Below are 17975 nucleotides of genomic sequence, written 5' to 3'. Positions count from 1 at the left end.
TTCTTATTAGAGGTTTGCAGCTCACCTTCTTAATAGGGGCTTGCAGCTAACCTTCTTATTAGGGGCTTGCAGCTCACCTTCTTAATAGGGGCTTGCAGCTCACCTTCTTATTAGGGGCTTGCAGCTCACCTTCTTATTAGGGGCTTGCAGCTCACCTTCTTAATAGGGGTTTGCAGCTCACCTTCTTAATAGGGGCTTGCAGCTAACCTTCTTATTAGAGGTTTGCAGCTCACCTTCTTAATAGGGGCTTGCAGCTAACCTTCTTATTAGGGGCTTGCAGCTCACCTTCTTATTAGAGGTTTGCAGCTCACCTTCTTAATAGGGGCTTGCAGCTCACCTTCTTATTAGGGGCTTGCAGCTCACCTTCTTATTAGGGGCTTGCAGCTCACCTTCTTATTAGGGGCTTGCAGCTCACCTTCTTAATAGGGGCTTGCAGCTCACCTTCTTATTAGGGGCTTGCAGCTCACCTTCTTATTAGAGGTTTGCAGCTCACCTTCTTAATAGGGGCTTGCAGCTAACCTTGCGAGGCAGGTGGATTCGCGCGAGTATGAGATCACGATCACGCGTCAAATCCATCTTGCCATGATTGGTTTGAATCCAAACCACTGACCAATCAGTGTCCAAGGAAGGGGGAGGCGGTCCTAAGAAGTTAGCCCATGATAGAAAGTGTCTGCCCTTTTTGACTGTTTTCCAAGCTCCAGTTCCCAGATGGTTCTGTGAAACAGCATCAGGTTGCTGCTGACCTAGAAGACACCTTAGATGGAAAACAGATGACTTTTGAGGGTTTGATTTCTTTCATACCTCTTTCTCTGTGTTGCTGTACTCTTTGACTCTCTCCACAGCTACGATGTTGGTCTCCAATTCAGAGGACATCCTCACCAGCCAGGTCAGAGAGGCTGTCAGCTACACAGGGGACAGAGAAAGAGACAGTATTACCATCACTGTCTGGTCAGAGAGGCTGTCAGCTACACAGGGGACAGAGGCAGAGATGCTGTCAGCTACACAGGGGACAGAGACAGAGGGGCTGTCAGATACACAGGGGACAGAGACAGAGGGGCTGTCAGATACACAGGGGACAGAGACAGAGGGGCTGTCAGATACACAGGGGACAGAGAAAGAGACAGTATTACCATCACTGTCTGGTCAGAGAGGCTGTCGGCTACACAGGGGACAGAGAGGCTGTCAGCTACACAGGGGACAGAGGCAGAGACGCTGTCAGCTACACAGGGGACAGAGACAGAGAGACTGTCAGCTACACAGGGACAGAGACAGAGGGGCTGTCAGATACACAGGGGACAGAGACAGAGAGGCTGTCAGCTACACAGGGACAGAGGCAGAGGGGCTGTCAGCTACACAGGGACAGAGGCAGATACTCTGTCAGCTACACAGGGGACAGAGACAGAGAGGCTGTCAGCTACACAGGGACAGAGACAGAGGGGCTGTCGGATACACAGGGGACAGAGAGGCTGTCAGATACACAGGGGACAGAGAGGCTGTCAGATACACAGGGGACAGAGAGGCTGTCAGATACACAGGGGACAGAGACAGAAAGGCTGTCAGATACACAGGGGACAGAGAGGCTGTCAGATACACAGAGGACAGAGACAGAGGGGCTGTCGGATACACAGGGGATAGAGAGGCTGTCAGATACACAGGGGACAGAGAGGCTGTCAGATACACAGGGGACAGAGACAGAAAGGCTGTCAGATACACAGGGGACAGAGAGGCTGTCAGATACACAGGGGACAGAGACAGAAAGGCTGTCAGATACACAGGGGACAGAGACAGAGAGGCTGTCAGATACACAGAGGACAGAGACAGAGACGCTGTCAGCTACACAGGGGAGAGGGACAGAAAGGCTGTCAGCTACACAGAGGACAGAGGCAGAGAGGTTGTCAGCTACACAGGGGACAGAAGCAGAGAGGTTGTCAGCTACACAGGGGAGAGACAGAAAGGCTGTCAGCTACACAGGGGACAGAAGCAGGGAGGCTGTCAGCTACACAGGGGACAGAAGCAGAGAGGCTGTCAGCTACACAGGGGACAGAAGCAGGGAGGCTGTCAGCTACACAGGGGACAGAAGCAGAGAGCCTGTCAGCTACACAGAGGACAGAGACACAGTATTACCATCACTGTCAGCTACATAAAAAGACACAGCCCAACCCTAGTAAGTTGAAGCCCGAGCCCCACCGAGCTGACCAATTAGAATAAACTACCATCCAAACAACTTGGGATTTTGGTCCCATCTCAGATCATCAGATCAATCTTTTTATAGTTATCTTATAGTTACCATTCTGTGAATGGCCCTTAAGATTTGTGCTTACTGCATAGATCATCTGAGGGAATCCACCTTATTTTTGAATGCCCCACTGTAAAAAAGAATCGTGGGTACAAAGTCCGGTTTAGCGTGACTCATTGTTGCCGCGACCCGAATTATAAACCGGAGGCTGGAGTCCGTTATAAAAGTTATAAATATAGTCACGTTATAAACAACTAACCAACGCTGGAGGTCCGTATGGAAACTCGAAATGTGTGTTACTCGAAATGGTTAAAAGTTAAATCAATTTGGTGGCGTTTTACTGCCATGTAACATAGCTAGCTAGCCGCTAACATTAGCCACAGTTAGTAGCCGACTACCCACAATGCATTACGTTATCCCAGCACCCGAACGCAGAGCAGAATGGCTCTGCTGTAAAAGGGTAAAATCCTCTAGACGTTTTTTTTGTCGGGGGCTGGGGGGTTATCTAAATTGGTTACACCGGAAATAGAACCCATAGTTAACGTAAGGCAAAATGGCCGCCAAAAATAAGGTGGATAGGATTATCTATGAAAACAGTCTTGTACGATATGTTCAACAACATAAAAGACTGAAGTGAAGATCACTTTGATGAATTATTTAATCATGCCCAAGCCATCCAAGAACGGAGACCTATGAGGCCATTTACACTTGGCACTAACATGCGTTTTCTGTGATCAGATTGCAATCGGATAGTGCTTGACGACTTTACAGGTGTAAACGCCCCCAAGACACATTGAGGACGGATTGCGATCTGATCGGCAAAACCACCTCCGAAGCTGGTCAGGGACGCATTGTGACCACACTGAACACAAGTGTAAATGCAATGCATCCTCTCAACCCGCATACAGCAACAGTCACCGCTGTTTTTCTGCTGCTCTACACTATGGAGCTTGCCTGATCCGGTTCCAATCGGGACTCAATGTGGACACTGGAGACATATTAATACCAGGTGTAAATGAAATCAGGTAATGGTAAATGGTAAATGGACTGCATTTATATAGTGCTTTTATCCAAAGCGCTTTACAATGTGCCTACATTCACCCATTCACACACCGAATGAGGCAAGCTGCCACGCAGGGTGCTGGCACAGCCATCGGGAGCAATTTGGGGTTCAGTGTCTTGCCCAAGGACACTTCGACATGTGGACTGGAGGAGCCGGGGATCGAACCACCAACCTTCTGATTAGTGGACGACCTGCTCTACCTCCTGAGCCACAGCCCCCCCAGGTTAGTGTGGTCAAGCATTATCCGATTGCAACCTGATCACAGAAAACGCATGTTAGTGCCAAGTGTAAATGGCCTCTAATGGCTAATTTCCACCACATATAACAGCACAGTATGGCTCTACTCTTACTTGGCCATACTCATCTCGACCTGACTGTCTGCTTCCACCGCAAGTTTTTTTCTTTTTCAATATTTTATTTTTAACTAGGGCTGTGGCGATTCACTTATCTCCCGATTCGATACTATCACGATTCTTGGGTGCCGATTCGATTTATATTGCGATTCCTAAGTATTGCGATTCTACGATTATTGCGATTCGATATTACGATTTATTGCGATTTTTGTTTATTTTTTTCTTTTCTTTTTTCAGTTTGTTTGCTTTTTTACACTAGATTAGAACATGGGGGCGATATAGTTAAAAACAGGGGCGGACTGGGACCATAATTCAGGCCGGGCATTAGATACCAAGCAGGCCAGGCCGATATGGGCCGACATTTGGGCCGTTTGAAGCCCAATTTGGGCCGTTTGAAGCCAGATTTGGGCCGTTTGAGGTCCAATTTTACAATGAGATGCACCCACTTTAACCCTGAAGTGTAATTATTACTATTATTATTTTATTTATTTATTTATTTTTGCGATTATCGATTCTGGAATAAAAGATCGATTCAAAAAATCGTGACATTAAAAATCGCGATACTTAGGTGAATCGATTTTTTCCCCCACCCCTATTTTTAACCTTTCTGAACAACACATGAACAAGACAAACAGGCTCAGACACAGGAAAGAAAAACACACACATCAAGATTCAGTATTAAGTCGTGCTACCAGTCGCCTATTTTTATAATGCTTGTAAGAGGTATTGGTATGGATCCCACACAAGGGGTCCATGAGAAACCAGCCCAGCGGATCACCCTTCGCCCCCAACCTCAACAAGGTAGGCTAGAAACGTGTCCCAAATGGCAGAGAATTTCTTAAGTGAGTTGGTCCTCAGGAACCTAACTCTCTCCATCCGTATAACAGAGGTCATATCTGTCAGCCACAGTTGAAAAGAGGGTGAAGAGGGGGACTTCCATTCCTTCAGGATTAGTTTCTTGGCAACAGTTGTCACCTGTGTCAGAGACTGTTGCACAGCTGTAGGGAAGTTCAGAGAAGACTGCGAGCAGCCAAAGTTCTGCCTCCGGTTGAAGGGTTATTTTGTAGGCCATAGCCCTCACTCTAAGGCTTAGAGTACCAGTAGTCAAATATATTGGCCCAGCATCCCGTTGGTGAAGGGCAGAACCAAAAGGCATGAGATAGTGTGCCCTCCAACACTTGACACTTCCACCGCAAGTTTACTCGCCTCCGTCCCACCTGGTCGTCATAGCTACCGCATATCTGCCCTCCGCCCTCCATTTGTATAACGTAAAAAAAACAACACTGAACTTTTAACAAACTGTAGATGGAAAATTAATGGCGGATGAAATTCCTTGGTTGTATGTTGAATGCAGGAGAGGACGTGACTTTAGCCGGCGTGACTTTGGTGCTGTCAGTGCTGTCACAAATGTGACAATCGACCATGAGAATGATATCAATTTGTTGTTATTTACATGCATGCACTGCGCGGGGGCCGGGGGTCACGCTATGGGGAGAAGAGAAGCCACTCACCAGGAAAAGCCGCGGCTCTGCTAAACCCCCGCCTCCGGCCTAGCGGAGCCGACGTAGCACACAACTACAAGGGGTTCCCGAGCAGCGGACTTTTCTCTCACAAAAGTTAAAACCACTGAGGCTGAGCAAGAACAGAAGATCGATTTTATTTCACCAGAGCCGAAGGCAGCAAGACAAAAGACTGATGGAAATAACAGAAGAGAAGCTACCACTAAACTGGTATCCAGCATTGACAGTCGACACTTGACGCGAGGTTAGTAGACACAGTAAACATCACATCACTGTATGTGTATGGTAGGGGTGGGCGATATGGCAAAAATATCATATCACGATTTTTTCAGGCAGGATCACGATCCACGATCTTATCACGATTCTTTTTCATCTTGGTTTTTAAGACTATTTTGCAACTTAACTGAACAAGTACATCCAAACTAATTTCAGGATTCGTACGGTCATGAAAAACCTGGAAAAGTCCAATTTAAAATACAATTCCCAGGCCCTGGAAAACTTGTAGAAAAAGTTTGGGAAAAGTCATGTAAAGTTTGATAAATATTTTCATGTCGTTCATTTCTGAGTTTACAATAATTCATGTTTGGGGTTCCCAACTTTTTTTTTATCTTGGGAACCAAAAGATAAATGTTGTGTCTCCCTGGGCCCAAAAAAAACATACTGTAATGAGTTGCCATGACGGCCAGTTGGTGACCCACCCCCCACGGGTCCACGACCCAAACTGAGTCCCGACCCATAGTTTGTGAAACACTAAGAAATAACGTTAACAACAAGCAGGCACGTGCTGAATAACGTTAGCTGAAAACTAGTTTGGTGGTGGCCTGACACAGTTCTATAAACTCGGTGAGGGAGGCAGGCAGACTAGCCGCTTGGTTAATGGAGAAATAGGCTGCGTCATGCCTACATCATGTCATGGGCAACTGCAACAGACAGACCAAGCCCGACCAAGCAAAATGCAACATTCAATATTTTCAACATGAGAGAGGCGGTGGCATTAACGAGCCACGCGCAAATGAAGCGAACATCAAAGGCGCTGCTCGTCAAGGTAACGTTACTACTGTCTGCAACTCCCATCACTGGACTGTTTCAATCTGACCACAGCGAGGGAACTGCTATCACCGAGCGAGCAACACTCTCTCGTCAGCTACAGTATCAGGCAGGCAGCGTGACCGAAAAATTAAGTCTGAACTGTGGAGGCAACGCTCACGGCGGCTAATTATTATTATTATTTAACTCGTTCAAAGATGCCAGCCTGCTACTTAGTGTGTGTGTCTGTGTTCACATCACAAGTGAAACCAACTCCTCCTCTGTGTTGTGAAAGGGTGGGGGGGGGGGGGGCGCTGGGAGTCATCTTTCAAACATAGAAATGCAACTGATAGAATGTGCACTGCCTGTAGCACGATTCTAACGATCTGTCTGGACAGGCATTGGAGCCATTCTAATCGTTAACGATCTAAGATCGTCATATCGCCCACCCCTAGTGTATGGTATCGGGTCCACAGCACTGGAACCTCAACAGAGCAGAGACTAAAACTAGCAGGACTCAACCTGGGCTGTCCCGGTTTTTGACCGTTGGAATGATACAAAAAAGCGGGTCGAGCCGGGCGGGGCCGCGCTAATATCAGTGCTGTAAATGGGCCATAAGATAAAGCTCTGCCCCCGATTCAACACCAGGTCCAAGCCAAACCTGTGTTCACCGTCTGTGTGTGTGTCTGAGTGTGTGTGTGCGCATGCGTGTGTGTGTGCACGTGCGATTGTGTGCGCGTGCGTGTGTCTGAGTGCGTGTGTGTCTGAGTGTGTGTGTGCGCGTGCATGTGTGTGTGTGTGTGCGTGCATGTGTGTGTGTGTGCACGTGCGAGTGTGTGTGCACGTGCGTGCGTGTAAGTGTGTCTGTCTGAGTGTGTGTGTGTGCGCGTGCTAGTGTGTGTGCATGTGTGTGTGTGTGTGCGAGTGTGTGTGTGCGCGTGCGAGTGTGTGTGTGTGTGTGTGTCTGAGTGTGTGTGTGCGCGCGTGCTAGTGTGTGTGCGTGTGCATGTGTGTGCATGTGCGAGTGTGTGTGTGTGTGAGTGTGTGTCTGTCTACCTGTAGGGCATAAGAGATAGACAGTCCCATGATGCCGGGGCTGAGGTTCTCTCTGGCCATGACAGCAAACAGAGCAGCAAACGACACAATGCAGTTTCCTACAAACTCCAGACGAATGGCCAGCCACCTGTACATAGATACAACCAGTCAATAATGTTAATGAACATTCTTTCATTAACACTAACAGAGGATAATGAGGGTAAGGATCATATGCAGCATAGCTGTGGTCTTCATTAACACTAACAGAGGATAATGAGGGTAAGGATCATTATGCAGCATAGCTGTGGTCTTCATTAACACTAACAGAGGATAATGAGGGTAAGGATCATTATGCAGCATAGCTGTGGTCTTTCATTAACACTAACAGAGGATAATGAGGTAAGGATCATTATGCAGCATAGCTGTGGTCTTTCATTAACACTAACAGAGGATAATGAGGGTAAGGATCATATGCAGCATAGCTGTGGTCTTTCATTAACACTAACAGAGGATAATGAGGGTAAGGATCATATGCAGCATAGCTGTGGTCTTTCATTAACACTAACAGAGGATAATGAGGGTAAGGATCATTATGCAGCATAGCTGTGGTCTTCATTAACACTAACAGAGGATAATGAGGTAAGGATCATTATGCAGCATAGCTGTGGTCTTTCATTAACACTAACAGAGGATAATGAGGGTAAGGATCATTATGCAGCATAGCTGTGGTCTTCATTAACACTAACAGAGGATAATGAGGGTAAGGATCATTATGCAGCATAGCTGTGGCCGTCCAAAATTACATTGAAACAAACTTTGCCCACTTGCTCCCTTTTAATATAGTGTCAAGGGCTTTTGCTCTGTGAAGAGGAAAATCATCTCCACCCACCTTAAAGGAGGACTTACCCCCTAGATATGTATTAGAACAGTGATTTGAAAATACCTATGGAAAAAACCAAGAAATGACATATGCTCTTGTCTATACTGGACTCTTTGGCTGTGTTCAAGTCGAGATTCTTTTTCGGAAATCGACGCCATTACAGTTTGCCTACTGCCTCAAAAATAATTTATTTGAGAGGGGCAATATCTCTATAAATATCAACAACTAGCCAACGCTGTTGGTCTGTATGGAAACAGAAAATCTGAAAATGGTTGAAAGTTATATCAATTTGGTAATTCAGTGGCGAACTAGAAATTTAATTATTTTTCTGCATGTATCTCTATGGCAGGTGTCAAAACTACGTTACGAGAGCAAAGTGACATGGGCTCATTACAGCATCACCGCACAATAGGAGAAACCCCCCGCTCTGGGGTAACACAATGCGAGATTTCTCCACGTCATTCCCTCGTACAACTAGCGATAAACCGCGCAATGAAATCTGTTTTTAATTTGCGTTTTGGGGCTTTTCGTGATTCTTGTTAAAAGTTGTGCAAAAGTTTTCCTCTCAGCGCAGTTGCAGGCTGCGCCCTGGCCGGCGAAACAGCCTGGCTCCTCCATGCATGGGGCGCTCTGTAACCTCACGGAGCAACAAACAAACACAGACAGAAATAGCTGGTGTGCGATTTTTCTTTGTGCGATTGAGGGAATCCCGCATCTTTTTGCGAAGGTGCGACTGGACAGGACGCTTTTCACAGACGGGCACAGTAGCTGAGTAGCCTGTCGGATCTCTCCTCCTCCTCCTCCGCCCATTCATTCACAGTCTGTCTGCTGTGCGCGCTCCCGCGGGTGCATGAGAGTGCAGACTCTCCGTTTGACTGGCCGAGAGAAAGTGCTTCCAAGTCGGACTGATAATATAAACAACATAATTAGAGCTTATCCAGGTAAGATATTTATAATGTAATGACACATTCAGCGATAAACTGTCTACAATGAAGACATATGTCAAATATGACAACGTGGTGTTCAGTATTTTAAGAGCACAGGAGCTACTTGCTTGATCAAACGGTCAAACCCAATCCGCACAGCAAAACACACACACACAGACACACCGAGAGAGCCCAGCTTCTGCTGCGCGCGCCGCCGGAGCTTGGCGCTAGTGCATGAGGTTTACAGTACTGACTCTCTCCCGCCCGCTCCCGCCTGCCTGCGCTGGAGACAGTGCTTCCCACTCGGACTGATAATATAAACATCATCATTCGAGCTTATCCAGGTAAGATAGTGACACATTCAGCGGGAAACTAACTATAATTAAGACATGTGCCAACTTTGACGACGTTTGGTTCAGTATTTTAAGAGCAAACTTCAATAAGAATAGGCTTGGAGTTCTGAGGAGCCGAAAGGGTACAGGGGGGGTAGGGGAGTAATTATTTTGAAATCCCATAGTCTTTGGGGGCACTGTGACGTCAGTGTGCCCCTAATCTCCCATTCATTTGAGAAAAAAAAAAAAAGCAGTGTTCGACCCTTAGAGGGCGCTTATGCCAGATATGCTGCTGAAAAATGATACAAATGGTAAAATGGCAACAGTTTGGTGTCAAATGTGGAAATTCTGACCAGAATTCTTCACACATCACCCCCAAAGTCATATATATTGGTTAAAAGCTGAAAAAAAGTGTTTTGGAGGTAAGTTCTCCTTTAAACATTTGAAAAGTGACTTTGTATATCTACAAGAAAGCAATCTGACAAATGATGAGCCTCAAACCTGAAGAGAGAGTGGGTGGTCCTGTCCAGCTATTCTGCTCTTTTCAGGTGGATAAACAGCAGCTGGTCAAAAAGTGCCATGTAAGACCTGATCTAAACAAACCCAAAGTCTTTTGTGCTGAAGAAATGTAAGTGAGCAAATGCAACTGGCAATTGCTTGTTACACCTCTCCTTGATTCTTTTCACGTTATCTTTTCTATTCCTGTTCACTCTAAGGAAAATATATACTGTATTTATTAAACGGGGTGAGGGTGTGTGTAGAGTTCTGTATTGGCTGAAATGTTGCATACTAGCATTATTCCACATTACTGACTGAAATGTATGTTTACTGTTCGCAGCAAGGTAGCAAGTATGATGCCTTAATCCTTTCCCTAATCACTCAGGAAATGTAAAGGACAAAAAGAAGAAATTCTGCAGCAAAACGTACTATATAGTACGACAACTATTAAACGTTGCATACAGTAATAGCATTATTCCACATTACTCACTCAAATCTATGTGTACGGTTAGCAGCAAGCTAGCAGGCGGGTTAAGGGGTGTGCCGGAACATACGTTAAAGAGGGAAATACTAAAAGCACCTCAGACAACTCTGTTTCTCACCTGTTTGCTACAATGCCGGGGTAATAGGCCTTCTGGTTGAGGTCCACACGATGGTCACTCTCGTGGATGAAGCGCTGCTGCTTGCCGAAGGCTCTGATGACGCTGGTGCCCAGCAGGGTCTCGTTGAAGTGGGTGTAGACGGGCGAGCGGCTCACAGACTCCAGGCGCTTCAGCTGGCGCGACGACGCCACGTAAAACCTCTGGAGACATAGAGCAGTGTTTCCCACACATACACTTTACTTGGGCGGGCTGCCCAGGTAGATTATATGTAAAAAATAAAATAAAATAAATAATAATAATAATAATAATAATAATAATAATAATAATAATAATAATAATAATAATAATAATAATAATAATAATAATAATAATAATACTACTACTACTACTACTAATAATAATTATAATAATAATAAAAAGAATAGGCAAACATTTTTGGATGAATATAAACTACCAAATGGACCGTACTTGACTGGAAAGTACGGTGGAGCGCCATGTTTGTGATATAGAATAATGCAAGGCAACAAGGTGTGAGGTCAACTCTGCAAGCTCTATACAACATGGTGCTAATGGCATTAGCATTATCCCTCCACATACAGTTTAAGGTTGGCATTAGAGCTAACACAACTGTAAGAAAACGTTACTAACGTGATTAATAAGACATATTTGGGTGATAACCCCAGCCTGTACATTGGTCCTGGGTATGACCTTAAACTGCATCCAGCCTGGAGAGGGATGGGCGCCGCCAGGTTTATTTGCCCAAGACACCACATGACGAAAACCCCAACTCTACCCATACCGGCTCGGTCGTCGCCCGGGTTACCAAGGACCGCGCCTACCGTCGGTCACCAGGATGGAGGTGTAAAGTGTACTACTGGGAAACTCCGCACTAGAGGGAACATAGTTGTGGGAACCTGGAACATCAGAACACTAACAACTAGGGGTGGGCGATATGGCAAAAATATCATATCACGATTTTTTCAGGCAGGATCACGATCCACGATCTTATCACAATTCTTTTTCATATTGGTTTTTAAGACTATTTTGCAAGTTACTGAACAGTACAAGTACAACCAAACTAATTTCAGGGTTCGTACGGCCATGAGAAACCTAGAAAGCTCATGAAAATTTAAAATACAATTTGTTTTATAAATATTTTCATGTCATTAATTTACGCTGAGTTTCCAATAATTCATGTGCTAAAAAATAATGTTCACAAGCATGCAAACACTATCTATCTATCTATCTATCTATCTATCTATCTATCTATCTATCTATCTATTTATCCATCTATCTCTTGGTTCACTGTTATTTATACAGTAGGTTTGGGCGAAGGGACGAATATATTGGCTATCTGCGATTGAGTTGCGTGATTGTCATTTGTCAATTTGCTAATTTAATGGAGAGAGAGACCGACAGACAGAGCGTGGGGACAGAGCAGAGACATGCGGCTCAACACACACACACACACACACACACACACACACAGCGTTGAGCTTTAAGCAGTGAGAGACAGGCGGGGGGGGGAAGAAAATAAGGTGGAGCAGAAACGCACTCTCCTGAGAATACGAGGCAGCAGGATGTGGGCAGATTAGGAGCAAATATGCGTCCTCGCATTTAAAATAACTGCCAAGTCTGACTGAAGCAAATTAAACTCAAACTATTCCATTTAGTTCTGCTCTATCTGCCTGTTTGTCTCTCTGCCAGTGCCCGCATGTCTGTTTAGTGTGCGTGTGTGTGTGGCATGTCATTTTTAACGCTGTTCATTATAACGAGCAGAGCGTGTGTTTAGGCTACCGTCCCCAAATTAATTAACGCTATTTTTAACGTCCCTGGGATGACAGGAGGTCCTTGTCAAAGCATGCCCTGGTTAAGTGTGTGTGTGTGTGTGTGTGTGTGTGTGTGTGTGTGTGTGAAACCAACTACCCCTCCGCTCCGTGTTGTCATGCTGCTGCACTTTGCAAAGTGAAAAGGGGGAGGGGAGGAAAACTTGGGAAGCGTCTTTCACACATAGAAATGCAACTGATAGAATGTGCACTGCATGTAGCGCGATTCTAACGATCTGTCTGGAAAGGCAGATCGTGGAGCCATTCTGATCGTGAACGATCTAAGATCGTCATATCGCCCACCCGTACTAACAACTGATGGAAAACTCGAAGAGCTAGCCCATGAAATGGAGCAATACCATTGGAACATCCTGGGTATCAGCGAACTACGTTGGAAAAGCTTCGTCTGATGTTCTGGATTTGTCCAGTGACTGCTGAGAAAGGTCAGCTGACGACAGGGGAAAGTCCTTGTGGCGGCATGGAGAGACAGCTGACAGGAGGGAACAGACCCCACCGGGACAGGCATGGGTTAGCTTCCCATGGCTGTAGTTTCCCAGGCTTTTCAGCACGTTGGAAACACCCGCTTTAGCTACGAAAAGTAAATATAAGAGAATACCCCCGGAGTCTGCGAGAGTGGGGGCGGAAGAGGACTCATCGGCTGATATCGCGGTAATAGACTTTGGACCGGAAACGACTATGAGCAACACGAGCACAGTGCAAGAGAGCACCACAGGAATCGCAGCGGCGGGCCACAAGCTTCGGTGTTTGAGGGAGAATTGTGTCATGGAGGAGTCTGACTCGGGCACGGAGGCTGTTGCCCACAGGCTTCCGTGTTGGAGGGAGGAGGGACAGAGGCCTCGCGTTGACTATACCCTTCTGACTGTCATACATCTGCGAAGGCAAGGATCAGTCGAGTGAAGCACAGCAACGGGATGTAAACCAAAGTTTGCAGTGCATCAATACCACTGTCATGGAGGAGTTGGAGTTGGCACGGAAGCTGTTGCCCGGTGCTGCTGATAAACTGTGGGAGACGACACAGAGGGGAGGGTTGAAAGCAGAGGAGGGCACACCTGGGACGCCAGGTGTTGCCGACGAGCCCTCTAGAGGTGTAGTGGTTTTGTCGTCGAAACGCCGGTGAAGGGGGGTTATCACCTGATGACTCCAATGACTCTTTTAACCCTCGCCCCTCTGTGTCAAATTCCATCATTAGCCACTTCAGTGTTGCAGATACTATCAAAAGACTCTCTAGTAAGTGCTTGCACAAGGGATATTTACATCTTATTATCCTGTGTTTTTTGAATCGGTGAAACATCAACCGACAAAAGCCACAAACTACTTCAGCGGCAAAGAGAACAAACACGCACATGGTGTGGGTTTCTTTGTTCACAAAGACATTCTGGGCACGGTCATGGGTTGCCAGCCAGTCTCCAGTAGACTCATCACCATCCGTTTGAGAGCAACCCCATTTAACATCACCATCATTCAGGCCTATGCTCCAAGATCCACCTATCTGGATAGTGAGGTGGAAGATTAATAAAGAATAGGTTAAAACCTCAAGCAGAACAAATCATAGCTGAAGAACAGTCCGGTTTTAGGACAGGACGAAGCACCACAGAACAAATATTCAACCTGAGAATCATCTGCAAGAAACACCTACAGCATCAACAACCCCTGTACCATGTGTTTGTGGACTTCAAGAAAGCCTTTGCTTGAGTGTGACACGCTGCTCTGTGGGCAACTATGAGGAAATAACATCAGCCCCAACCTTGTCAGAATTATCCAAAACCTGTACGACAAGGCCACCAGTGCAGTCCTCCACAACGGAGCCTTTGGAGACTGGTTCAGGACAACAATCGGCGTGCGCCAACGATGCCTCCTCTCACCTCTCCTCTTCAACATCTTCTTGGAGCGCATCATGGCGGACGCCCTGGAAGACCATGAGGGAACTGTCAGCATAGGAGGCAGAACAATCACCAACCTCCGCTTTGCCGACGACATTGACGGGCTAGCAGGAGTAAAAGAACTAGAGCCTAGTCAAAAGGCTTGACACCACCTCCCGAGCCTACGGAATGGAAATCGGCACAGAAAAACCAAAGCTGATGACTAACAACAATTGCATCATGTCTGACATCAAAGTCAATGGACGAGCACTTGACTGTGTGTCCAGCTTCAAATACCTTGGAGCGATCGTGTCCGACGAAGGTTCCAAGAAGGAAGTCCTTGCCAGGATAGCACAAACAACTGCTGCCCTGACACAACTCAAGCCCATATGGAAGGACAGAAACATAGAAACATCAGCCTGGGATCAAAAGTGAGACTACTGCACTCACTTGTCATCTCAATATTCCTATACGCATGCGACTCATGGACCCTCACAGCAGAACTACAGCAAAGAATACAGAGTTTGGAAATGAGATGCTACAGAAGACTCTTGGGCATCTCCTACACCCAGCACATTACAAACATGGAAGTCCGGCAAAGGATCAGCCAAGCCATCGGACATCGGTCCTCACGATGACCTGCTTACCGTTGTGAAAAAGCGAGAAAACTGAGGTGGTTACTATGGACACATCACCAGATCATCAGGCCTTGCAAAGACCATCCTGCAAGGCACTGTGCAAGGAGGCAGGAAACAGGGGAGACAAAAGAAAAGATGGGAGGATAACATCCAAGAATCGACTCAATTAAAACTCGGTGAAACAGTGAGAGCTGCCGAGGAGAGAGAGAGATGGAGAGAGCTTGTCGACAGATCGTCTGTGGTGCCCCAACGACCCTCCGGGGTTATAGGATAGGTGAGGGTGATATATACATATATTTGATATTGTAAAAAATATCGCGACAAATATCGCAATATTCTAAATTATTGAAAACTAGAGATTATCTTGCAATGGGATCACACCAGCCGCGCAACCCCCCGTCCCAGGTGCCTGAAAACTCTCGGTTCAGGTAGGATTTCCAGGTGGGCATTGATTGATTGATTGATTGACTTTATTAATGCAATTTATTTACAACATGTATTATAGCATATAGCATGTAAAAGTGTAAACTAGGGATGTTCATTTTGAAAATTTTCCCAAATCGATAATCGGTCAAAATTAACGATCAATTATCGATTATCGATCATATTAATACTTAGAAAATTTTCAATATATATATATATTTTTTTTACTAAATGAATGCCTATGGCAGAAAATACGAAAGACAACGTGTTCTCCTCAATTAACTCTTTATTTCAATGTGTCTCCTCTCCAACACTGCTGTCCCCGGCGCATGCCGGTGTGAATTCCCCATGTTTAAAACAGTTTTGTTGGCACAAAGGCCCGTGCCCAGCCAGAAAACTAGAGACTATATGAAGCTCCACCTCACGTTAGTTGGCTGTGCAATGGAGTGGGGCGAGGAGGAACGAATTCCACCCAAACCTAGTCCAAAAAAAAAAAAAAAAAAAAAAAAAGTTTATTTTTTATTTTTTTATAATAACAAAATCGATCCAAATGCCACAGGATCGATTCCAATCCTTAACGATCAATTATCGATTTTCGATAATTGATGAACATCCCTAGTGTAAACACTTATTTCCAACATGGTCCCTGATGTTTTAAAACAGGACAGACAATAACACAAAACATAGTCATCCAAGAACTATAGTGAAAAACCCCATCACAAACAAAATAGATACGCGTTACCAATGAGCAGGCAGACAAGCGCTCCGCGAGTAAACACCAGCCGCACTTTGCGTAGTAACCATGGAAATAAAGTTAGCATAGACGGAACTTTATAGCCTAGCTTAAACTTAAAAACTATACGTGTGTGTGACGATACACAGTCTTGCGCCAATGCTATGCCATGTGAAAGATGTCCTGATAACTGTTTAAGGGGGAGTACTTGGTAGTCTGCTCTTTAAAAAAAAATATATATATATTTCAGGGACGTCACAAACTGCAAGGATCAGTCTCTCGTCATTGTTGGTATGTTTGGTAGCACGTTTGAATCAAAGGAATGATTGATGTTGAGTAGTGTTGTTTAATGTATTTGTTGTTTATGTTGCCCGCGCTCACACATGCACACATACACTCACTCCACTTGTCCCATACAAAGGACCACAATGGAAACAAGCCCTCGGGCTTTATTGTGTTTTACTCCTTTTGATCAATGTTGTTTTGTTGTATTGTCTTGCACAATTCTGCATTTATTGAATCAATAAAGATATCTATCAATCAATCAATCAAAAATGCCTCACGGCAATCCTCTGTTGTCATTGTATCAAAATGCTTATGATTGGGATCAATCTGTTTGAATGGGAGGAGAGCCAGATGCATCTGTCAGAGCAAACAGGACATGAGCTGGCAGATTGGTCAGGTTCCCAGGCTAAGTGCTAAGAGTACAGTGCTTTCTTTGTTTTGACTAACCTGAACAAAGAAGTAGAGCAGACCGAGTGGAGGGATGATGATGGCCACCAGCGGCGTGGCAACCAGGATGATTGCGCAAGAGCCCAGCACGTTTAACAGGGAGCCCATGAACATCTTGATGATGGAGGGGATGACCGAGTCAATAGTGTCCGTCTCCTTGGCGAAGCGGTTGACCAGGTTGCCGCTGGGCGTGCGCTCGAAGAAGGACATGGGTGAGCGCAGGATGTCGTACAGCATGGTCTGGTGGAGGTAGCGGGAGGCCAGGATGCCCCCGATGGACACTGAGATGGAGTAGCACAAGACGGCCACGCCTGCCAGAGGAGAAAAGGGATTGGTGCATTATTACATTCCAGGAGTTGAGAGGGCAGTGCTACAATCAGCCCCAAGATCAGGTGCAAGTGGATTATTGTTAAAAAGCCGTCATCAGATGCCTGAACTCAGCTGCACTTTTCTTTTATCTGGACAATATTGCAATTCCAATCACAAAAATATAGCCCCAAGTGGCAATGGCATTATTGTTTCGCCAAATTGCTTGTTCATTGGTTCTGTGTCATCTGGATTATTGCTCGGTGGTATGGTCATCTGCTTCTAAAGGTAGCGTAGCTGATATGCATGGCTTAGTGTTGAGGTTGATATATCTGCACAGTTTTGCCATCATTGCACAATTGTTGTGTTAGGCCAAGCCCATTTTCGGAGTTTGCGGCGCTGCCTTTTTGTTGAATCACACAAAATGTGGTATGCATGGTCATTGATGATATCTGAAAATGTTCACAAAGTTTTGTGATGATTGGAGTTATGGGCAACATTTGCTAAGCCCCGCCCTTTGCGAATGTATTTTGGTTGATGGCGGCCATGTTTTTCGACCGATCTTGCTCATTTATCCCAGTCCCCCAAAGCTGTATGCAAAATGTGGTGTTGAGAACGTCAAAATCCACACACTACACAGTCACATTACGGTTTTTCACATTATGCAAATTAGCAAAAATCCATCATGGCAGACTTTTATGGTCCAGGAGGCTAATTTGTAGAGCACAGTAAGCTGGAGTTTTGTGAGGGGTGTGGCCTTTCAACATTTTTAATTTTAATTATAGTGCCCCATCAGGCCGGTTGGAAAAATATTTCTGGAGCTAGTAATGGTTACCAATAACTGTCACAGGGCCAAATTTGATGTCTGTGCATTGTAACAAGTAACTCGCAGTAATTTGCACCAATGCGGAAGAATGAGAACGACAATAATAAACCAGCACAAAAACAACAGGCTTTCAGCTTCTA

The 17975-nt window shown here is 45.5% G+C and overlaps 1 protein-coding gene across 1 annotated transcript in view; it reads right to left on the bottom strand.

Moving 5' to 3' along the window:
* LOC310787696 (multidrug resistance-associated protein 1-like) overlaps positions 1–17975 on the bottom strand; it is a gene marked incomplete at its 5' end in the record, with an annotated part of 140878 nt that overhangs the window by 18880 nt on the left and 104023 nt on the right. The window contains 4 exons of the mRNA XM_083649179.1: positions 802–903; positions 7255–7381; positions 10472–10671; positions 16704–17014. Of these exons, the coding sequence (XP_083505305.1) occupies positions 802–903; positions 7255–7381; positions 10472–10671; positions 16704–17014 (740 nt within the window). The remainder of the gene's footprint in view (positions 1–801; positions 904–7254; positions 7382–10471; positions 10672–16703; positions 17015–17975) is intronic.

Source organism: Poromitra crassiceps, assembly GCF_964638095.1.
Source record: "Poromitra crassiceps genome assembly, chromosome: 13".
NCBI lineage: Eukaryota > Metazoa > Chordata > Actinopteri > Beryciformes > Melamphaidae > Poromitra > Poromitra crassiceps.
Note: the sequence above shows the minus strand (reverse complement) of the source record. Positions and strands in the feature narration are given on the sequence as shown.